Source organism: Phacochoerus africanus, chromosome 1 (genome assembly GCF_016906955.1).
Source record: "Phacochoerus africanus isolate WHEZ1 chromosome 1, ROS_Pafr_v1, whole genome shotgun sequence".
Lineage (NCBI taxonomy): Eukaryota > Metazoa > Chordata > Mammalia > Artiodactyla > Suidae > Phacochoerus > Phacochoerus africanus.
In genome coordinates this window covers 66,243,016-66,267,816 of record NC_062544.1, presented here as the reverse complement: position 1 = coordinate 66,267,816, position 24,801 = coordinate 66,243,016, and the positions used below count along the sequence as shown (strand labels likewise).

At 33.3% G+C, this 24,801-nt stretch overlaps 1 protein-coding gene across 2 annotated transcripts in view; it reads right to left on the bottom strand.

Annotated features, from left to right (window-relative positions):
* Nucleotides 1-2,650: 2,650 nt before the first annotated feature.
* Nucleotides 2,651-24,801, bottom strand: part of LOC125111892 (cadherin-9) — an 87,010-nt gene continuing 64,859 nt past the window's right edge. For both annotated transcript variants that reach the window (XM_047754044.1, XM_047754053.1), the window contains 5 exons: nucleotides 14,460-14,596; nucleotides 13,796-13,917; nucleotides 8,604-8,721; nucleotides 8,258-8,509; nucleotides 2,651-3,138 (listed from right to left, as the gene is read on the bottom strand). In XM_047754044.1, coding sequence (XP_047610000.1) covers nucleotides 2,651-3,138; nucleotides 8,258-8,509; nucleotides 8,604-8,721; nucleotides 13,796-13,917; nucleotides 14,460-14,596 — 1,117 coding nt within the window. The remainder of the gene's footprint in view (nucleotides 3,139-8,257; nucleotides 8,510-8,603; nucleotides 8,722-13,795; nucleotides 13,918-14,459; nucleotides 14,597-24,801) is intronic.

The window sequence follows — 24,801 nt, the reverse complement described above, 5'->3', positions numbered from 1 at the left end:
TGTTTGAAAAGTAGTATACACTAAGAATTCATTTTCCTAAAGTCTTACCAACTCCAAAAGAATCAAGTGATGAAAACTAATATTTTTAAGTGTATTGTGTGCATCCAATGAAATAAAATTAACCAAACCTAATAGGGTAAATATTATCAAGTTTGTTTTTCTGGAGAAGTTGGATAACTTTTTTACTTGTCAGTAATGAAATAATAAAATCTGATATGACTCCTAATTGCATTTTTTCCACTGTAGGAGTTTCAAAGATTACTGGAAAATTATAGGAAATATTAGTATTACACAGATTTGGTAATTTCTTTAATCAAGTCTGAACCTTCAGTTTATAGCAAAAATAATCATGTACCTATTAAGTATGAAATACTTAGTTCTGTCCTTACAAAAACTTTAGTAGTATATCAGCGATTTCCAGATCAAGGAAAGGGAGAACTCTGAACATTAACTAATAGCCTGAAAATTGTAGTCATATTAACAATTCTTCATAATTGCACTTAAAAAGTTAATATGTCTTATCTGGTATCAATACAATTTTCTCATAGCATTTATAGGTGTATAACTGGAGCTTGTTTTGTTATGGTGCTCTTCCTATTTACAGCATGGTAAACCCAGGCAGGCAATGTAGCCACCAATTCCCTCAGTTCTGATTTGATACAATTTCTTCTTTTTTTAAGCAGTCGTTACTTATATAGTCATTATGGACCTCCTTAGAATGTGTTTATTTATTGTCACTTATCCCTCTGGTGATTATACAATAGTGGTTATAAAAGGCATTAATAGATATAGAACTCTTTTTTTCTGACTTCCTTAAGCCACTCTGTATCATCTTCTTTAAATATTTGTCTGAGTTATGCTGGAAGATCTCTAGCAGTGGGGAAACTACTTTTTAAGGTTAAAAACTAATAGTTTCTTAACTAAAACTGAAACTAAAAATTTTCTGTTTTCTAGGCAATTGCAATGATAAAATTTTCAAATGTTTATTAAGTACCCAGTGTGTTTTTGCTTTCTTAGCATTACATTAAATCTTTAATATGTGTTAGCTATTGGTGGTAAAGTTATTGAAATAGTCTTGGTCTTTAAAAATTTTACAACATAGTAACATAAAAACATACCTAAGTGTCTGTTTATAATTTGTTAAGTATTTGCCATTTAAAAAAGCTTGGTAACAGAGTAGCCAAAGCTAAATTTCTATATAAATTCCACTTAGGTCTCACTCTGGGCATGACATTGCTCCTCAAAGGAGGAGTAATATAAGAGAAAGAAAAAGATAACCATGACACATAAAATGGATATCATGTAGTCTCACTGTTAAATTTCCGAATTTTGGTTTAGTATTTTTTCTCCGGGCCAAACCAGGGTAAGCTTTCTGCATTGCAGTCTTTAAAATATCTGCAGGTGATTATTATGCAAAATTCTCTCTTTTCTATATTCTGTTTTCTGGGCAATACCAATTATTAATAAATTTACATTCCTGAAGACTTCTTAACTCCAGTCTACATGTCACTATTTCTTTCAAGATTTCCTCAAACACAATGACTTCCAACTTCCTAAACAAAATTATCATTAAAAAATAGCTCCGCTAACTTGTTAATACATTTTTAAATATTACCCGAATTATATCCTGTGCACATTATCTAACCATAAAGAAAAAATTGGAACCCTCATTTCTCATTTTGAAACTATACTATTGAAGAAGGAAGGGTGATTTAGATTTTTTTCTTCTTTTGCATAATATTACTGACACATACTTTTCCTTAAATAAAATTCCCTTGTGGTCGATCCTCTAGAAAATAGTTGTAGAAAAAATTAAAATTAATTATTCACAAGTATATTTATAATAGTTTATATTCAAATGTGTCTCACATCCTTATTGATAGATATCAGTGGTTCTATATACACATGTCCATCTTGGAATGGTTGAAGCAGAAAAAAAATCACAATTTATACTAAAGCTCCTTTATATTCCCACCACATTCTAGTTCCAAATCACACAATAATTGAGAAGCTTTTTCCTTGAGTAAGTCATGTTTTATCTTTAAAGATACTTAAAAAATTTATAAAGTGAAATCAAAACTGCTTCTAATAATTAAATAAAGTGAAATTTATTTTTATAAATACTATTTTATTTCATAAAAATACAAAAATATAAATATACATTTATAAAAATATGAATGAATTAACACAAAGACATTATTCAACTAAATAAATATGGCAGTAATAATCATTCCTATTTCTTTAGGGATTTTTTTCATATTAATTTACAAAGCAGTTGCACAATGTTTCATTTAATATTAAAGGTGACTGTAAGTCAGTTAATAAAACATTATTTATAAAGTTCTTATAGCTAAGAAAAGGCACAAAAAGCCTTTTGTATGTTTTTATTGATTATTGATGTGATATACTTTCCTTCAGAGTTTGTGAGGCAAAGAGGGTGAACTGGTTATTAATACTTATTAAAATCTATGTCATTCATATTCATTCACAGAAACTTACTGATTAAGCAAACTCTTACTAAGACAACACCTACGTATTGTTTGTAATTTTGATTTTTTAAAAAATTTCCTCCAAGGAAGAGAAAGCAGGCCACTCCATCTAGTAACAAAGAGAGTACTTCCATTGACATCTGTGAAGTCATACCATATTCTTAATCTCGGTCACTATCATCACCCCCGTACATATCAGCAAGTTTTTTAAAACGAGGCCCCCAGTCGCTGAGGTAATCATAATCTTGGTTGCAATCTGCTGTGAGAGATTCCAAAGAACTGAGTGAATCTGCTATGGAATCATTCCCTTCATAGGCATATGTTGCCAGTGAATCATACGGAGGTGCAGTTGGGTCTGAGTCATTTTCTTTTAATCTCCGATGGATAAAATCCTGTACATCAATATTTTCCCACAGAGGTACAGTTCTCCTTATCTGAAAAATTGTTTCAGGCATTACATCCCTTCTAAGTTTACTGTCTTCTCTTGCTTCTGGATTCCTTAATGTGCCGATGTCAAAAGCTTGGGTATCTTCTTCCCCGCCGCCTTCGTCATTGTAGGTCACAATGTTGTCCCGGACATCATCTTTTGAAATTATCAGAGGTTCCTTTTTTCTTTGCCTTTTTAATGCAGCAAATAGCACAACTAAAACTATTAAAAAAAAGAGAGAGAGACAGGAAAGAGAGAAAATTGTGAGATTCAGGTTTAAGTTAAATATAGCTCACTTCTGTGTGAAGCTGGTGTGGTATTAAAAGTGTTAAAATTGTTTGAATGTAAAGAATAACTATCCTATACAAATAGAGGATGACTTGGGCCAATGACTAGATGCACTGTATTGATAAACAAGCAGATATCACAGTGCCATTTATTTAAAGACTTAATTTCCTATGGGACTCTGGCATTGAAAAACTATTCGATTATACCTAATGTGATTAGCCAACTGTAAGTATGTAATACCACATCCTTCCCGAATGTATGTTTGTTTCAAAATACTAGAATTCTAAAGCTACAATCATTATATTCCAAGAGAAACTGAACCCCAATATAATGCTTTCTTAATGGCTCAAGGAATACATGCAAAACATTACTCACATATATGTATATATACACATGTGTATAGTATGCATATTTTATATGTATATAGTGTACAAATGTGTATATATACACATACATATATGTGTTTATATATGTATATACATATATATATGCTGTTGATCTCATCTCTTCCCATATGTCACATCTGTTTAAACTCTTTAACTGACTTGGTTTTGAAAGCCTGCTTAGAATCTGAAATATAACTCTATAAGCTATAAAATAAAATTCAAACTCAAACTCGTCCTTACCTTGTACTCATCTTATAAGAGAGTTCCAATATTACCTCATTTCTGAGGACTTCCCTGACTTACGCAGTTGCAGTCAAGCTTTGGGCTGAAATGTTAATTGCTCTCCCTCTATATGCTGTATTCTTTTATCATTTACATATTTATATTATCAAGTTAACTATGAATTTCTCCATGTATGATATACTTTCTTCTTTCTTGTTATACTGCTGGAATTTAAATTGCTGGAGTTCCCATTGTGGCTCAGTGGTTAACAAACCCAGCTAGTAACCATAAGGTTGTGGGTTTGATCCCTGGCCTCATTCAGTGGGTTAAGAATCTGGTGTTGCCGCAAGCTGTGGTGTAGGTTGCAGATGCAGCTCAGATCCCACGATGCTGTGGCTGTGGTATAAGCCAGCAGCTACAGCTCTGATTCAACCCCTAGCCTGGGAACCTCCATATGCTGTGGGCGTGGCCCTAGAAAGACTAAAGATAAAAATAAATAAATAAATTGTTATGCATATATTTGACAAGGAACACTTGCAAGATAAAAACATTTTGAAATTCAACATTACATTTGTATCATAAGATATACAGAAAGCCCAGAACATATTTCTTAAGTGCCTAGTAGAGCATCTGGCACATGGTAAGTACTCACCAACATCTGCTGAAAAAAATGAACATGCAAGATGCATAGACCATGTTAAGGAGCCCAAAACTTATCCTAAGAGCAATGGAAAGTTATTAAAGTATTTCATCTGGAAAAAAAATAAAAAAATAAAAAAAGACTCTGGCTTCCATCTTGGGCTTTCTTTCCTCTTTCTCTCTAGTATTGCTTGTCTGGGAAATTGCCATGTTGCAAGAGATGCTGTGAAGAGACCCATATGGTGAGAAACTAGAGTCTGTTTTAGTCAGGGAGAACCTTAGACTTTCATGTAAGTGTGTTTGGGAGCCCTGTTGAGCTTTGAGATTTCTACAGCCCTGGGATAGCAGCCTGGCTGCAAGATTCTGACCAGAACTACCAGATATTTCTGTGTTCCCGACCTTCAGAAACTACGTGATAAATGTTTGTTGTTTTAAGCTGTTTAATTTGGAGTAATTTGTCAAGCAATAATGGATAACTAAAAACCTACCTCTAGAGGGTATTAATAAACTTCCATCTCTCAAATTCAAATAAATAAATAAATAATAAAATGCAAGGAAGACCATGTGATTTCCAACAAAAATTCTCATTGAAAATGGACTAAGTCCCTAATTTTATATATAAGAAAAGTTAACAATTAAATAAAGAAAAATCATACTTACCTGTTGCCGGGAAAAAGTAAAAGCAGGTTTCCCTCACTTTAGGGAAGTTAAATGTTTTCTCAGTGCTATTAATGTTTCAATGAGAAGTCAGAAAATGTTGGCTCAAAAACCTATCATCCTTTTCTCAATTTTCGTTTCCTGATTACAGAAACTCATTTCCATTGAACCCATTATTTTGCCATGGCCCTTGAAGCCTCTATAACTATGCTAAAGAACTGTCCATGCTCTTGTCATATTGTCTAAAACGCTTTCCTCAGATCCTACTAATTGGTAGAAAAAAATACCAAAAAATTCATTAGTACTTTCACTGACCTCCACAGAGCAGTCTATAGGTGCTGAGCTATATTGAAAATCATTTTGAAGACATTTTAAAAAACTACTCTTAAAAATGGGACATATCTTGGAGTTCCCATCATGGCTCAGCGGAAATGAATCTGACTAGCGGATGAGGATGCAGGTTCGATCCCTGGCCTCGCTCAGTGGGTTAAGGTTCTGGCATTGCCATTAGCTGTGGTGTAGGTTGCAGTCGTGGTTTGGCCTTGGCATTTGCTGTGGCCATGGCATAGGCCAGTGGCTACAGCTCTAATTTGAACCCTAGCCTGGGAACCTCCATATGCCGAGGGTGCAGTGCTAAAAAGACAAAAAGAAAAAAATGGGATATCTCTTCATAAGCATGAACATAATTAAGTCCAACATAGGTCTGAAATCCACCAATCTAGTGAACCATGCAGTAGAAAAAAGGGGTTCTTCTAATTTAAATATTTAATACATTATTCATAAATTCTCTACCTTTTCATGCATAGAACAACTAAATAGTAAAATTGTTCTAAGGGTTTCTTAGCTAATATAATGTTTACAGACTTTCACAAGTGATCCTCAGAATCTGCTCTGAGTATTTTCTCCTTTGCTAGGTCAAAATTATCTGCTTCTTTTCTCTTGTCTGTGGTTATTAATCTGGGGTATGTGAATAGAATTCAGAGAGGCTAAGATGAGGAATAGGAAAAGAAAGGTATCATTATTTCCACTTATCTGTAACTTGAATTTAGCATTTTTCATACACACACACATATATAACCAGTATAAGTAGTAATAGTAACCACACAGAAGGTAAACCTTTAGAAAGCAGATACTTTATATTGCACTATAATTAGAACATACTCAAATGATCATTAGACTCACACTAGAACAAGGCACATATGACAATAATCAAGCACTTTTTGCTTTCTGTGTTTTTTTTAAATTTGGATAAGTATATTTCCTTTTGTGGTACATGTCTTATTTTTATAAATTTAAATTATTCTAAATAAGTCCATAAGCTTCATCTTCACTACCAAAGGTGTCCAAGGAAGCAAAAGTTTAAAAAGTCCCATCCTAGGTTTTAATCCTCTACTTTTCCTTGTAACATGGGTATAAACTACAAGCTACATTTCTTCAAACTGTCACAGGGTAGGTCTAAAATATTATTGTCCATGTTATATTACCACCTTGCAAAGAACAGACTCTTATAACTTCAGAAATATAGTAACTATGTCCAGCCATTAGCATAGACTTTAAATAAGAATGCTTAAGGAGCTTTTATCATGAATTCTAATGAGTTAGAACCCATTTTAACTAAAATGATCAATAATTACTCCCCTTTTAGGCAATAAATTGGGAAGGTAGAAATATAAGAAATGTGTGCCTTCTATATTGCTCAGGGCAGAAAGATGACAGAATTTTCAGAATAAAAGAAACCTTCTAGGATTTCTGCATAGAGAAAAATATTGTACAATTTAGTTGGATAATGTCATAATATCTAAATTTATTTCAGGTAGATTTTCCCCCATGTATTCGTGCATGTGTTTATATGCATATATGTATTATATTTATATTGAAATTAAAAGATCAAATTTGATGTATATGTATTTTCATGTTGTTCTAAATTAGTTCTTCTAAGAGTAGAACTATTTGAGGAAATAAAGCACATGGTATCAGTAGCATTTGGCTTAAAGGGTAAGCCAAAATTTAATCTCCATGGGGGTACAACAATATTTACAGAGAAGTTGAGCTTCCTAGCAGCAGGCGGAGGTGTGGACTACTGTGGATGATGGCAGTAGTGTGTAAGTTCTAAACCACTCCAAGAAAATTTTTTTCTAAGTGGTTGGTTCATCTTAACTGAGACAAATGTTTTACCCTCATATTCATCAGTTCCCCAATGAAGTCCTGCAAGGGTATCTGGCCAAAGGGATTTCATCCAGATAGCTTGAAAGGATTTGCAGTGAAAAGGAGCCAGCACATATGAGCATTGGAATATAAATTTGGCCAGCTCTCCTGCCTTAAGCATTTGTTTTGGATGAATATTTGTTGGAAACAAGTTTTGGGGGAATGTTTTACAGTGGAACAACTGTTTAATTGAATTAAATTGTTGTCCTGTTAGGACATGCTCAGATAAAACATTTACAATTGGAAGCATGACTTTATTTAGAAAACATTGCTGGACTAGGTATGACCACAGTGCCATAGTGATATTTTAATAAATGAATTTAAACTTTTAATTTAGTGTTTTGCACCTATGTTTAACAAATTGCATGGGAAAAAAGTTTATCTTATTGTGAGAACTTAAATGAATTGGCCAATTCCATGTCTGATATACATAGTGTAGTGTTTGTTAGGAATAATATTTGTAAAGTAGTCTTTTGTTTTGAGAATAGTTGTTAGAAGAATTCTGAAATGGAACGATATGGGAATGCTAGATAAAACACTTTCTGAATGAGTGACTGTGTAAGTTAACCTTTCTGTAGAAGAAAAAAAGTATTTACAGAATTGATATGAAAATTAAATCTATTATTAAATGAAATGTCCTTAGAAATGTGACCATGATAGTTAACACTAAACATTATAAATATAAAATATTTTAAAATATATTTATATCACTAGCTATTATATCTTTGTTATTCATCTCTTGAAAGCTAGAACTATCCCCACTGTCAAAACCTTTTTTTTTCCCCAATGGGAAGAACAATTTTAATATAAAGTTAAAATTTTCAATCTTTAGCTATAAAGAAGAGTGCTTTTCAGTGCATGATCTCTTCATAATAAGGGAGAGAATTCCCGAGTTGAATGAGCATAATTCGGGGGCAAATCATTCATGAAGGGTCAGAGTTTACCGAGTAGAATGATGACACAGAGAAGGATGGCGATGAGAGCTCCCGTGCTCAGGCCAGCAGAGAGGACCAGAGCTTCAGCATTGCAGGACTGCATGTTCCCTTGATTATCACAGGCACACACGCGAATGGTGAGTGTGCCTGTGCTGCTTTGAATTGGATAGTCATTGTCAAAGATTAAAATCGGCAATAGATATGTGCTCATTTTGTTGCGGCTATACCCATTTTTTCGAGTCATGATTCCTGCTGTATTATCTGGAAAAAAATGGGGGGGGGGGGCAAAAAAAGACCTGTTTTAAATGTTCTCTCTTAAGCTTTCATAATATTTGGCTTTAAAAACATTCTATACCTTTATTATCAACAATGGTGAAGTTTGGATTGAGGGGGAAATCAGGCACTGGTTCAAAGAAGAATTTGTGGCCTCGGGGAGGATCATCTTTGTCCATTACACTGACAGTCTGAATCAACTAAGACAGAAGAAAAATTAATTAAATCAAGCACAGAAAGCAACTCTTGTTAGTACAATACATTTCAAATCAGTCTTTGTGCTTTAAATACATCACTGAAATTAAGTAAACAAAAACATGCCCTTTTCAGAAAAATTTGCCAAGTTTTTTTTATAGTTCTGGCTAATGTAACCTATTTAATGAAAAATGAAAAATGCCCATGAGCTATCAGTCTGCAGTCCCCTCTATGAATCATTGTCTGATCCCTGGCCACTATAGTAACCAATTTTAAAGAAAAATGTGACCACTCCAATATCTTTTGTCTTTTAACATTGTTAATATATACTGCCAGTCTGTGTTATTCTTAATTGGTTACCAATCTGTTGCCTCCATTAGCTAATGATTGTTTCAAAGGAAAGAACATAACAGAAGCATTTATAAAAAACACAAGTGCTTAGCACAGCTATTCCTAATTATTAAGGAAACTATAAATATAGTTTTGGAAACATGAGCAATATGCCATATAACATCAGAAAGCAGAAGATTTTAAAGCTAAATGGCACCATAATTACAGTCATATTGCCTACTTTATTCGTTTTTTTTTGCTTTTCTTTTTAATGCTAATTGAAAAATTTAGAATTTATAAATAAACACTTTAAAGTTTTGTAAAATCAGTGTTGAATTTGAGAAATTATAGCACCTCTCTGCTGTGCTCATTGTAGGTTAGAGGTGTGCCAAGTGTGAATATGAAGCAGCAAATGGTAGGTTGGGCAGGAGAATTCCAATGAGCACTTTATTGTGGATAAAATACAAAGCTACACATCAGGGTGCCTGTTTTCTAGTCCTGGCTTTGCCATCTGTGTGATCTGTAATCACAGTCATTTAATTACCATTACTTTCAAATCTCTCCTCTAAAAAAAACAGTTGCGCATTTCCAGGTATAATAGTCCAACATTCTGTGAGGAAGAATTTTTGGAATTTCACAGTAGTTTAATATATCCATTGTTTTGGTTATTTTGTGACTTCAACAGCCACACCAACGTTCATACTCACTAGTTAATATTTTTCTCTTTAACTTGATATTAGCTAGAATTTTGTTAATTTTATTGACAGTGACATGTCACTGTTTGCTTCTTTATATAATGCTTCTGAAAGTACATAATTATTAATACAAACTTGCTACACATTTTCTCCTTAGAAGATTGCAGCATGCCATAGAAAAAATTTACATAGGATCTAACATTCTTGTTCAAACTTTTGTTCCAGAATAGAAATAACTAATGTTTAGTAATATTTTAATCTTAGACAACATTGATATTTTCATTATCTAACTCAGGTCTTGAAATGATTGTTTAAGCCTATATTAAGACAAAATATATGTCAGTACCCTAACATATGTTGTGTTTTGTTTTTAACCTTGTTAATTTTAACAATGAAATTGTTTTGTGCCAAGTATATGAACAATGAAATAGATGTGTTAATAGTAGTAGTATTTATTAAAATAATTTTAATTAGTTGTTATCAATTATACTTTATCATTATCAAATATTAATTGGTAATATATCAACTCACATGAATCAATAAAAGAAAATCATACCAATAGAGGAATAAGTAAAGAATATCTATAGTCTATTGTCAGTTGCCTTGTGTCCCTCCAAAATAAATGTTTAAGTCTTAATCCTATGTACCTGTGATGTGACTTGATTTGGCAACAGGCTCTTTGCAGGTATAATCAGGTTAAGATGAATTCATATGGAATTCAAATGGTCCCTAATCCAGTGAATGAAATTTTCACAAAAAGAGGGAAATGGGAACACAAAGAGAAATACAGAAAGAGTGTCATGTAACAATGGAGACAAAGATTAATTTGGGTCCACAAGCCAAGGAATGCCAGGAATTGCCAGCAACCACAGAGGCTAGGAAGTGCAAGGGAGAATCCTCGCATAGAGCCTCTGGAAGAGCAGGAACTACTGACACATTGATTTCTGGACTTCTCACCCCCAGAACTGTGTAAAAGAATATGTTTCTGTTGTTTTAAACTTTCTAGTTGATGGAAATTTGTCATGGTAGCCTTAGGAAATTAATATGGCTGTGAAGACTTTTTAAAAATGGCCACATTTATGAAAAAATATTCAGCCTCAGTAATTTTAATGGAATTCACATTAAAATTATTATGAAATTTTATATATTGGTAGATATTTAAAATCTGGTATTTCCCAATAAATAGGCAATTATCCACCTTTGATGGTAGTTATTACTAGGCATATAACATATTTCAAATGCTATTTGGAAACATTAATGAGTAATTTAGAAAAAATCTATTTCTACCTTTAGGATTATATCAGAGAAAAATGATAACAGGTAGTGTATATATGATCACTGTAGTGCTGTCTACTAGATTAGCATTTTATTAGTAGACCAAATTTCCATTAATAAATAGATAGTTGAATAAGCTGACTAATGTGTGGCCATGCTATGAAAAGTAAGCATCAAATTAAAAATCATTTAGTAAACTGGGTATATGCCCATTACATGTTACAAAGTGAAAAAAGGAAAAGAATTTTAAATCCATATAACTGTAATGATTCTCTGCTGGTGAAAAGAAAAGAAAATCGTCATATTTATTTATGTGTATGCAAGTTGAATGTGGTTTGTATCTCTATCTTAGTCAGCTTGGGCTGCCATAACAAAAGACCACAGACTAGAAGGCTTAATTAGCAGAAATTTATTTTCTCACAGCTCTGGAGGTTGGAAGTCCAAGATTAGAGCATCATCATGGTGGCTTCCTTGGGAGAGGTCTTGTAGATGGCTACCTTCTTGCTAAAAACTCATATGGCCTTTCCTTTGAGCATGTATATGGAGATAGTGATTCTCCCTAGTGTCTCTTTGAAGGTTACTGATCCTATCATATCAGAGCCCCATGTATGCCCTCATTTTACCCTAATTCCTTCCTTAGAGGCCCCCCATCTCCAGATACAGCCACACTGGGGTTAGGGCTTCAACATACAAGTTTGGAAGGGCAGGAATACTTAGTTCATTATAATCTCTACTGTAATAGAAGAAAGACTGTATTTCACTTTATTTTCTATATTAAAAATCATGGTAAGTTGACTTTTTGTTTTCTTTTTGGTTTCCTTTGCTGTGCAAAAGCTTATCAGTTTGATCAGTTCCCATTGGTTTATATTTGCTTTTATTTATGTTGCTTTGGGAGACTGACCTGAGAAAATATTTGTAAGGTTGATGTAGAGAGTGTTTTGCCTATGTTACAGAATGGGAGAAGATAGTTGCAAATGATGCAATTGACAACGGCTTAATCTCTAGAATATACAAACATCCTATAGAACTCAACAGCAAAAAAGCCAACAACCCAATTGAAAAATGGTCAAAAGACCTGAATAGACATTTTTCCAAGGAAGATATACAGACGGCCAACAAGCACTTGAAACAATGCTCAACATCCCTGATTGTTAGAGAAATGCACATCAAAACTACCACAAGATACCACCTCACACCAGTCAGAATGGCCATCATTAAGAAGTCCACAAATAACAAATGCTGGAGGGGGTATGGAGAAAAGGGAACCCTCCTGAACTGTTAGTGGGAATGTAAGCAGGTATAACCACTGTGGAGAACAGTATGGAGGTATCTCAGAAAACCATACATAGAACTTCCATACGACCCTGCCATCCCACTCTTGGGCATATATCCAGACAAAACTTTCCTTGAAAAAGACACATTCACCCGCATGTTCATGCAGCACTATTCACAATAGCCAAGACATGGAAACAACCCAAATGTCCACTGACAGACAGTTGGATTGGGAAGATGTGGTATATATACACAATGGAATACTACTTAGCCTTAAAAAAGAACCACATAATGCCATTTGCAGCAACATAGATGGAACCAGAGACTCTCATACTGAGTGAAGTAGGTCAGAAAGAGAAAGACAAATACCATATGATATCACTTATACCTAGAATCTAATATATGGCACAGAGGAACCTTCCCACAGAAAATAAAATCATGGACTTGGAGAATAGACTTGTGGTTTCCAAGGGGGAGGGGGAGGGAGTTGGATGGATTGGGAGCTTGGGGTTAATAGATACAAAGTATTGCCTTTAGAATGCATCAGCAATGAGATCCTGCTGTGTAGCACTTGAAACTATGTCTAGTCACTTATGATGGAGCATGATAATGTGTGAAAATAGAATGTGTACATATATGTGTAACTGGGTCACCATGCTGTATAGTAGAAAAAAAAATTGTATTGGGGAAATAACTATTAAAATAATAATAATAATAATATAATAATAATAATAATAATAATAATAATAAATCATGATAGAATTATATACGATTCTTAACGTCTACTTAATTTTTCCTTAAAGAAATATCAAAACAACTGGTTAAAATTTCCTGCAGTAAAATTTGTGCAGTTGCTGTCATTTGTAAAACACTATACTAGTGTAAAAAATGAGCATATTCTGCATTTTCTTACTTTAGAGATATCTGAACTATTACTATATAAGAGGATTTTGTAACTCCTATAAATCCTTTTTATTTCACTGGTAATAAAATTGAAAAATCATAAAGAAAATATAACTTGTATCAAACCAAAATGTCCTGATTGAGCAATTGGAAGGGGCAAAATATAATCAACAAAACAATTATTATGATTTCCTTTATATTAACACAGAACAATTTTATTTTCATACTTCATATTATATTTAATAATGTATTTTTATTCTATATGTGATTATAACTCAGTATCAGTAAAATTATGAATCCAGGTAAGAACTTTTTATGTGTGATATTCAGTATGTGCCTGGTATATAAATTAAGTGCATATTATAATTTTTCCTATAATATCATGGATTATATAAAATATATTTTTAAAGTCATATTTTTAAGATCATTGTGAGGGTTTTGGTACAGGAAGATTAAACAAGTGACAAAGACTGACAATAGTTTGCATGAAAATAAATTGTGCAAGTAAATTAATGCACTGCATCAATATTTGTGAAGAGAAATTAATTAATTAATCCTTCTATCTTTGTGAGGAGAAATGTTTTTTAAGTTTATAGTAACTTACCTGCCCAGGTTTTGCATTTTCACAAACAAATGTTTCATAGTACATGGCAAATTCTGGAGCATGGTCATTTATGTCTAGAATTCTGATGAAGACAGGAATGTGACTACTTTGTTTTGAGTTATCTGCAGGGAGAACATGTGTAAAATTTCAATTTCATTTATAGAGTAGTGGTGTTATCATTTCACCATTTGTAACTTAGCAACAGATCATTTCTGGAGTGTTCACTTCTTGATTGGATTGGTGATAGTTATCTCAGCTTTCTTACATTGTTCAGATGAAAAACATGATTAAAAGAGGAGAATGAATATTATTTATAAGCAATATAAACATGATAAGCAAAAATGATAAAATTGAGAATGGATATTATTTATAAGCAATTATTTATAATCATAAATAATTATAAGCAATAATTTTCTTAGACTGATTAATTATTTTTATGAAGTTAGATTATATTTTTATCCTACAGTATGTGTAAAAGAAAATCAAGTTTAAAATAAGTGAATATTTGATAATCATTAATTCAAAAATCCAACATAGTGTAAATCACTACTCTCAGATTTTGCTAATAAAATTGTTCTACTCAAGACAAAAAGTCTATTTAAAGCTATTCTTTCACTACTTTGGTGAAAAATAATGTGTTAAGATGAATGCATTTCCAACTTACTTATTTCTGTGGCTGTAATGGTGATGTTGTGCCAAGGAGTTGATTCACGATCTAGAGGCTTCAAAGTGAAAATAGAGCCATTTTCTGAGTGAATACTGAAAACCCAGTCCATATCAGTATGCCGATCAACAGAGTATCTAGCAGAGAAGAGACACATAAGCCCATTTCTTAAAGTTACAGACAATTTCACACAATGGTCTGATAAAGGTGACAAGTAAAAAATTGTAATTTTCTTGAAATTATTTTAGATATAATTGTCATTAGATAATTTGATATGTTTGGCTGTTTTTATTATGACTATTTTATGATTATGTGTACTTTGGAAGTAATTATTTATAGTCATGAATCCTTGTGACAGCTTTTAAGTGAGTTTTTAATTGTCACTTTATTTATTCTATCATAGCTCTATTGCAGTGCTTCAGACATGTTACATTTGATAGAGTCAATTGCATTGGATACATTGAAATTATGTTGAAAAAAATATGAAAACATGTGAACACAGAGTCCTTATAAGTATAAGTGAATATGGAGAAGCTGTTGTAAAATACATGGCTCTTGAATGGTTCTCTATTCAAGGATTATTTCAAATGAATCAAGGGTCTTCCAATCTCTCCCTTCAACTAATTCCAAATAAAAACTGAAATGACAAAGGACCACAAAACTACATGACTCTTTCTGATCAGGGCTGTGTATGGAAAAATTGACCATAAACTTTGTATAATTAAGTGGTTGGCAAAATAATGCTCACCCTCATCCAAAGGATGTCCATCTCTCATTTCTGGTACCTGTGAATATGTAACTTTACATGGTAAAGTTAACTTTGCAGATTAAGGCTAAAGACATTGAGATGGGAGATTAACCTCGACTAGCTAGATGGGCCTAAACTAATCATATGAACCCTTAGGAGTGGAATAAGAAGACAGCAAAGTAAAATTCTAGCTTATATGAAAATCCTTTTGTTATGTTGTACTAGCTACCATTTTTGCATGATTGGGATTTCTGCTGCTAAGTGTTTAATAGAGCCACACAGGAAACTAAGTTAATGTTCTTATGAATCACATGAGAATTTTGGTAAAAGTAGATTCTGATACAGTAGGTCTAGTGTGGGAACTGTTTTCCATTATTCTAAAAAACTTAGGTAAGTCCCATGTTGTAAAGTCCATAGACAAGGCTTTGTAGAACAGGTTTATAAAACATGAGATAAACTGGTTAGAATAAGGACAGCTAAAGGAACGATGCAAAGAACTAACAGAATAATCAGCATCTGGAGTCTTGCTCATTTTTCAAGATATCTATTAAAGGCATTTAGCAAATGAACTCCTTTTTAATCTAGTGAATTAGAGAATTAACAGCTTCCTCCATAAATCTGTAATATATCCACCATCAGTCACCGACTTCAGCAAACATAATAGATATTTAGATTTCTAAGTATTGTGAAACAATGGTGATTTTTAAAATATTGGATGAAAATATATTTATCTAAATTTTGTGATTATTTTTAATAAAGAACATGTGACATAGTCTATTGTTAGAAGAGCTATGCTTAAATTAAGGGATCCATTAGTAAGTTCAGTTTTCAAAAATAATTTTAACAATTTAATATAGTGTGTGATAGAGCTCATGGATATCATTGCTTATCCATTCTAAATGTAATAGTTTGCATCTACTAACCACACCCAAACTCCCAGTCCATCCCATCCCTCCCCTCTCCCCCTTGGCAACCGCAAGTCTGTTCTATACTTATTATTTTTAGATTTTTTTAAAACTCGTATGACATATGGTCATTATCCAAGAATAACTATCCTTCTGGGATGGGAAACCTTAAGTAAAAAGAGGATAATTTAAAACCTAGATATAAAAGCAGTTACACAAAAATGCTTAAGATGTATCTTAGAAGCAAATGTTATATTGGGATTTAACTAAGAATTCATTAATTGTAAAATAGTTCTTATTTTTAAAATACCTGTTAATGTACTAAAATTGAGGATGAAAGTCATCAAATTTTGTCTTTTTAATTTCTATTGCTTAAATAATGCTAAAATAAAATAAAATATAGTGTTTCCTATCTCTAAGTTTCAATCCTCCTCTAATTTAGTTCCTAATGTGAGATGAGAAAGTCACTGGAACATTAAAAAAATGTTTCTTTTCCTCCAATACTTATACCAATTTCTGCTTATGAATACAAACAATCCGAAAAGAAACACAAAGAAAGCAAATAAAAGAATGTAATTCAACTGTATCTATGTGTTGAATGGAACTCATTCATAATATTCCCCTTATATATTTATCTCCAGTATTGGAAAGGTCAGTAGTTAACCATTATCTGCTTATGGCTGAATAGATCTTGGATTACTTCCTATCATTTGCATCAGAGATCAAGAGGAAAATAAAAATAAAAAAAAAATAGCATGGTGCCCATTGCTCCTTGCCCTAGAGATTAGTACAGGGGTTTCTATGATTGAGGAATAGTCATCAATGCTAACATTATACAAATCTAGCTTTGACTCACTTTGAACTTATGTGGGATCAAAATAGATCTATGCTTCTGGCTGTCCCACTCTTAGGTTCAACCTTAAAAGGCACTGTTTTCAAGTTAAAAATTCATGAAGGAGAATCACTTTGATGATTTATAAATAATTCACTTTAACATTAACACTGCAAACTTCCGGGTCTCTTTTCAGAAATTTGCCCCACTGCCAATGATGTCTTGCAGTTAGTCAAAGCCCAGAGACAATTTTCTTTTAATTAGCAGCCAATGTTCTATTTCAACACAGAATAGGATGTTCTGGCTTACCTATTAAGAATAAATACACTGGATTACAATAAATGACCAGAAAGAGGCTGAAAGACACTTAACTCAGGACAAAGCTATCTCTATGTCCCAGCAGATCGCTTATTAAAACAATATTTAATTGATCTCATTATGTTGATTTTTTAACAATACATTTTTAAAAATATCATTCGTATAATTTTTTTTTGAATTCATACCTTTTGCAGAGACAGGAGCCAATCATATAGACAGCAAATATAACAAGGTAGAAAAGATCACAAGAGAGCTGAGACTGGAAGATGATCTGTGGTTCTAGTTTTTGTTTATTTGTTTGTTTTTTTAATGTTCTATAATTAAGAATCAAACACTTAGCAGATCCCTGTTTTGTTTTTGGGTTTTTTTTTTTTTCCTAGTACAAGAAAACATGTAAAATAAATTACAGGCGACAGAACATATCAGTAATATGCAGGAATATATCATTCCTTTTGCTTTTCTGAATTCCAGGCACATCTTTCACTAAGTCAGTATAATTCATCTAAGAGTTTGTTCATTCTTTTCCAGACACTGGTTTCCAGAAATGTGTTTTCTAGCTATGAACTATGAAGCCTTCATTTCCCTTTAAAAAGAGAATGTGGCTATACAATGCTTGAACAAATAGTTCAGATCTTTTTTTCCAAATATTTGTGACATGATTTTACTCTCTGTAATAAAATCAAGCAAATGTTAAGGAATTACTGCTATATGTGAAGGCATTTATTTACTTATTCCAGCTTAGGGTGAAATCATGTATATTTTGCTGTGGCATGACTAAATTTCTTACAAGCAAGTTTGTTTTGTGTTTACTTCTCTATTTGACTGCAGTAAAACTGATTTCTTCAAAAATTTGTTGAACTTTAAGTACGTTGAGCATAAAATAGGTGTGAAATGAGACAACATGTTCTTTCAGAACCTGTAAAGCTATAATCAGTCCTATAACTTGGGAAATCTATGATTACTAATGAGGTGAAGCAGAGCTGACAACAGCTGCTAATTGTCACCATAATCTCATGTTGCAAGTGGCAGATGTATTTCAGAAAATATGTTTGATGAACAGATTTACTTATGGATGAGAATTACTTCCCAAACGTTCCCTGGAAAATGTTTCTCCATGATGCTTATTATCATAGCCTGTTTCTGCTCTGGGGATCAGTCATCCCTCTAAATGCTATCAGAGCAAACAGAAGCGTCAGAATATTACAATGTTGTCTCCTTGTTGAATTATTGCTGGCTTTTCACACATAATCGAATATTTAAAGCTTTTTTTTGGCATACATTTTTATGCTAAAAGGAATTGGCTTAATACTATATTTTCAGGCATAGCCTTATATTTTGTCAGACTTTGGAGTGCATGGCCTTATATTTTGTCAGATTTGGAAGTGTAATTTTAAGATGTAATTTCAGAATCATTTGTTCTCCAAATATTTTTCTTCCCTTTGTTGTAATTCTTGAGATTTTACAGATAAAACCACTGCTTATTATTTTTTCAAGAATTGAGTACCCTATACAAAGTAAATATTTCTGGGATAGCTATGAATTTAAAAATGCATCACCTACTTGTATATACTGTAAAGTAAGGCTGCAAGTCTTACTGTGTCTTTGATCAAGGAATGTTCTGCTAAAATTGTGTCCTGAGGAAATTATCAGATACAGGGAAAGAGAGATAGATAGATAGGTAGATAGATGATAATCCAAACAGTCTGCATTTTCATCAGTGATGCATTACCTACATAATAGTATGATATCTGTACAATAGAATTTTATCAAGAATTTAATAACTTAGCAAATATTCATAATAAAATATATAAGCTTATGTTATATAAGCTCTAATTAAAAAGTAGGAGGTGGATAAATTGTTTCAAAGATGATCTATTTTTTTGGATATAAAATAAAATAGCACTGGTGTTAACTGCTGGAGGGGGAGAATTATAGATGTAATTTACTACAAAATTAACTGCAATTCATTTTTTCTAAAATGAATGGCTATAGTTATATAATCAAAAATTATTTGAAATTATATTTTTAATGTCCTCTTCAGATATAAAATAACAGGAACTGTATTTATCCCTTTCTCCTCGCCTCAAAACCACTAAAACCCAGAATAAATATATTTAACAATTGGTTTTTTTTTGAAGCATTATATGCCAGGAGATAGAAAGAATAATTCCTGAGAAAAGAAGAGATTATATGATCTCCCAAACTGGCTGCTGTCTGAGAAGTTTTCTATATAATAATGCAGGAAATGGGAGCCCAGATGGATCTACCAGTCTCTTGAGTTCAGGTGATGATGTTGAGAATCAAGGGAAACCAAGGTGGCTAGAATTTTCTGGGCAGGGGACTTCAGAGGATAGAGCTTCACAAAGAGAAAACCATAGACAGTTGAAGAGGATCCCACCCAGCACTTCAGCTGAGTTCTGATCAGAACATGCATGAGAGTAGATAAAATGAAGCCACAGATATAACCAATAAGAAGGGCCAATGGAAGTAAGGGTTGCTAAAGTAAGAGGCAGAATGATTAAACTGTTTTCTGTAACTTAGCCACACATCTGAATACAGTTCAAGAGTATTTATGAAAATGCAAAGCTATTCCATACTACACACAGTATAAACACAATATTTTTCATCTAGTCAAAAAAATCACAGGCTTGCAAAACACAGGAAATGTGACTGCAAAGAAAGGTCTATCAGTTGAAACTAACCCAGAAATGATACAATTGACAGAATTAGCTGACAATGTTTTAAAAACATTCTGTATGCTTAATTAGAGGGAAAATTAGGCAATAATATAGGTAGATATAAGTAGATATATGTGTAGCTCTTCATAGAACTTCTGGAAAAGAAACTAAAGTCTGTGAGTTGAAAATTATTCTCTGATGGAATTAAGGCAAGTTAGATATTGAAGAAAAAATGATTATTAAACTTGAAAATGAATGGGAGCAATTTAAAATGAATAAAGGAGGTGGTGGCAAGACTAAAGTAAATAATTAAACAGAGCACCAGTGAGCTGTGTTACACTTTCAAGAGACCTAACATAATTAGAATTAAACGATCTGAAAGAGAGGAAGGTAGGGCAAAAAATATTGAAGAAACACTGGTTGAAAAATTTTCCATGTTTGAAAAAAGCCAGAAACTCACAGATCCAAGAAGCTTAATAAACTTATAATTTTTTAAGTACAAAAATGTATGAGGCATATTATGGAAAATCACATCATAATAAATTGCTTAAAACTATTCAGAAAATTTAAATGCATCTTAAGGAACAAATAAGTTACAAAGAGAAAAATAAAGACAGTGCAAAATCTTCAGTATAGAGCTAGAAAAAAACTACCACCCTCAACCTAAAATTCTATACCCAGCACAAAAAAAAACAACCAAAAACAAAAAAACAAAAAACAGTGGTAGCATTAAAAAAAAGGAAGCATTAAAAAAAAAAGAAATAAAAAGGACTGCAAAATAAAATACAGTATCAATTCAAAGGAGGCAGAAAGTAAGGAAGATAGAGCAATTCAAATACAAACAGCAAAATAATAAATTAAACTTAGTATTAATACTCACATTAAATGTACATGATTTAAACATTACAGTTAAAGGCAAAGAGTGTTAGGTTGTGCAATAAAGCAGAACAAGTGTATGCTTCTTATAAGAAACATATTTTAAATACAAAAGCAGAAATAGGTTAACAGCATCATACTTAATGATGACAAACTGATTTTTTCATAAGATTAGGAGGAAGGCAAGGACTTCTGCTTTTATAATTTCTGGCAGTTCTTGGCAGTGCAATAAAGTTATAAAAATATAAAATATATTTTTATATGTAGACATAAAACCACAAAACATGGCTAAAAAAAACCCTACATGAGTGCAGAAATACACATTGTATAAGGAGTAATATATTCAGTATCATTAAGATATTATCAATTCTGCCTATGTTGGTCAATGAGTGCAACAAAATCCCAATCAGTACTTCAACAGGCTCTTTTGTAGCAGTTGATATGTGCAAATGTAAAGGGCCTAGAATTACCAAACAACTTCAGGAATGAAAAAATAAGGTAAATGATAAATACTACCTAATTTGAAGACTTTTTGTACAGCTCTGCAACTGTGTTATTCTTATAAACATAGATAAATACATAATTGGAATCAAAGAGAGAGTCCAGAGTTAGAGCCATACTTATGTAAACAATTGAATTTTGACGAAGGTACAAAATTCGTTCAATGAAGACTATAGTCTTTGTAACTAATGGGGGTGGAGACATTGGGCATCCATATACATAAAAGAAAAAATAAAATTTCAGTCTATATCTCACACTATATAAAAACAATTTAAAATGGATCATAGATATAATACTAAAAATAATAAATCTCCTAGATGAAAAAATAGAATGAGAATTTTAGGATCAGCCAGTGCTTTCTATGTTAGAACCATAAATTCAAGATTTAATAACTGGATTTTATTAAAATTGAGAAATTTTGCTTTTTGAAAGTTACTTTAAGGAAATGGATATATAATCCGCTGACTTGTTGAGGAAACATTTGCAAATCTGTGGGGCTTGGGCCCACAGGGTGCCCTGGGGCTGATGCGTTCCCCACTGGTTGATGAGGCCTGTCCTAGGCTAGTGCCTGCCCACCCAGGTAGAGCTGGGTCCCAAGGTCTCTGGAAGTAGAACCCAGTAGTTTGTGTTGTCCTGCTGGTAGATGCAGTTATGTCCCGCCCTCTGGTGGGCAGGGTATGGTCTCAGGGATGCTGTGGACTTGGAGGAACTTATGACAGCCAGCTTGCTGGTGGGTAAGTCTGCATTCTCACCTGGATAGCTGTTTGACCTGAAACATAACAGTGCTGATGTTTCACCTACTAGCAGGCTGACACTAGTTCTCTGATCTCTAGACCCTGCAGCCAGAGACTCTAAGACTCAGCACTGCTCGCCAGTGGCCAGAACTAGACCCAGAACTTGGCCTCACCCACAAACATCAGTCCAAGGATCCCCTGGGACCTAGCTCCACACAAGAACAGGCTGATAGTTGATTCAGGACCCCTGTCATCACAATCACCAAATTCAGAACCCAGCTCTGCCCAGCAGTGGGTCAGCACTAGCCCAGGGATCTCCAGGGCCCCACAGCCAACCCACTTTGTGACTCTTCCTCTTGAGACCCAGCAGCTTGCAGCCGCCACACAGGGAAGGGCCTGTCAACCTGCTAGACCTGGGGCCAACCACTCCTGCAGACCACCCACAATACTCAGCCTGCTTTAACAGAGGGACCCATGCAGGCCACATGGGGGCACCCCTGGGGATATATCCATGGTGACCAGAGGGGAATGCACTGCTGGGATGCATAGGATTTCACAAAATACCACCTCTCCAGGATAAGAAAATATAACCAACTTACCAAATGCATAGAAATAAAAACAGCAAATTAAGCAAAATTAGGCAGTACATTCCAAATGAAGGAACAAGATAATACCCCACAAGAAGAAATGAAATAGAGATAAGTAATTCATACAATAAAGAGTTCAAAGTAATTATTATAAAATGTTCAAAGAACTTGAGATAAGATTGGATGAACATGGTAAGAGGTTAGAAATTTTTAATAAGGAGTTAAAATATAAGGAAGAAGCAAAAAGAGATGAAGAATACAATAACCCAAATAAAATATACACTAGAAATAATCAACAGATTAGATGATACAGAGGAATGGAACAGTGAACTGTAAGACAGAGTAATAGAAATCACTAAAGCTGATCAGCAAAAAGAAAAAAAAGAATAAAAATAAAAGAGACCTCTGGTACAACATTAAGCATACTAAGATTTATATTTTTGGGTCCAAAAGGAAAATAAAGAACAGAGGCAGAGAACACATCTGAAGACATAGTAGCAGAAAACTTTCCTAACTTGAGAAAGGAAATAGGCATTCAGGCCAGAGTCCAAAACAGGGTCAACCCAAAGAGGATCATGCCAAGACATACTGTAATTAAAACAGCAAAAATTAAAGATAGAGAATATTAAAAGCAGCAAGGGTAAAGCAACAAGTTACATACAAGGGAGTCCCCATACAGCTCTCAGTTGACATTTCAACAAAAACTTCAGGCCAGAAGGGAGTTACACAGTGATTTAAAGGAAGAACCCAAAAGCAGGAATACTTTGGTAAGGTATTATCCAGATTTGTTGGAGACATCAGAAGTTTTACAGAGTTTTTCTAGAGTTTTTTAAGAAAAAGTTAAAGAGACCAAACAGCTTTTTAAGAAAAGTTAGAGAGACTTCTCTAAGTGAAAAAAGAAAAGCAGAACTAGAAATATGAAAGTTACCAAAGGAAGATCTCATTGGTGAAGGCAAGTTTACAGTAAAGTGGGTAAATCAACCATGTATAAAGCTAGTAGGAAGATTAAAAGACAAAAGTAGTAAAATCAGCAATATACACAATAAGTAGTTAAGGGATATGCAAAACAAAAATGTGTAAAATTGGATGTCAAAAATAGTAAATGTGGAGGGGAACTAGGGAGAAAATGTGCATGGTTGTTAAAATGTTTCAACTTAAGAGATCTGTGACTTAAAAAAAAATCACGTGTGTATGTGTGTAGTCGTAAATGTATGGATTACTATATATATACCTCATGGTAAACACAATCTTATGGTATGCTCAACAAACAAAAGTCCAGGACCAGGAGTCTTCACAATGAATTCTATCAAACATATATAGAAGAGTTTACACTTATCCTTCTCAAACTATTCCAAAAAATTAAAGAGGAATGAATACTTCCAAATACATACCAAGAGACCAGCATCCTCCTGGTACCAAAAGATTGTAAAAAGAGCCTGGAGTCAGTAACAAAGACATCAATGGTTTAATGGATGGGGGAGCTTACACTTCTGAAGCAAGGTCCTGGAGCAACACCCCACTATGTGGAGTAGATGGCAGGCAGGACACGGCAGAAGTCTTTGCTGGGGTGGAGGAGGGAGGGGTAGGCTACCAGTTATAGGAGGTATTGACTTCGCATTGGCTCATGGGTTACTAGGGAAACTAGCAGAGGGACACTCCCCTCACTGTCCTTTGATAAGCTATCATGGTGGGGATGTTCTAATTTAAAGATTAGAACCGTCACTAGAAGGAATGGAGCAAGTATGTAGGTAGGTGAGTCAGGTGAGTAAGGTGTAAGTGAAGCAGGAATTGGTTGAGCAGGGTATGTACAGAGGGCAAGAGAACACCTATCTTGAGTGGCCTGATCAAACATTATTTTGGATATAAACATGCTAGTATGTATGTGTAGGCCATTGGAAGACTAGATTACTTGTTCATTTAATTTTATGAGTTTTTTTTTTTCATTTTATGAGTTTAATGCATTTTTGTATGCCGATGCAATATTGTCAGAGTAAAATAATCTTCTGTGTATTGGCATCATTATGACTCATCTTTTAAAATTAATGTTGAACAATATTAAATATACATAATTTGAACCCTAACATTTATTTAAAAGAGAAGGTTAAATGAAGTCTAATTAAACTAAAATATACCAAATATTTCAAGCTAAACTTGAATTATTAA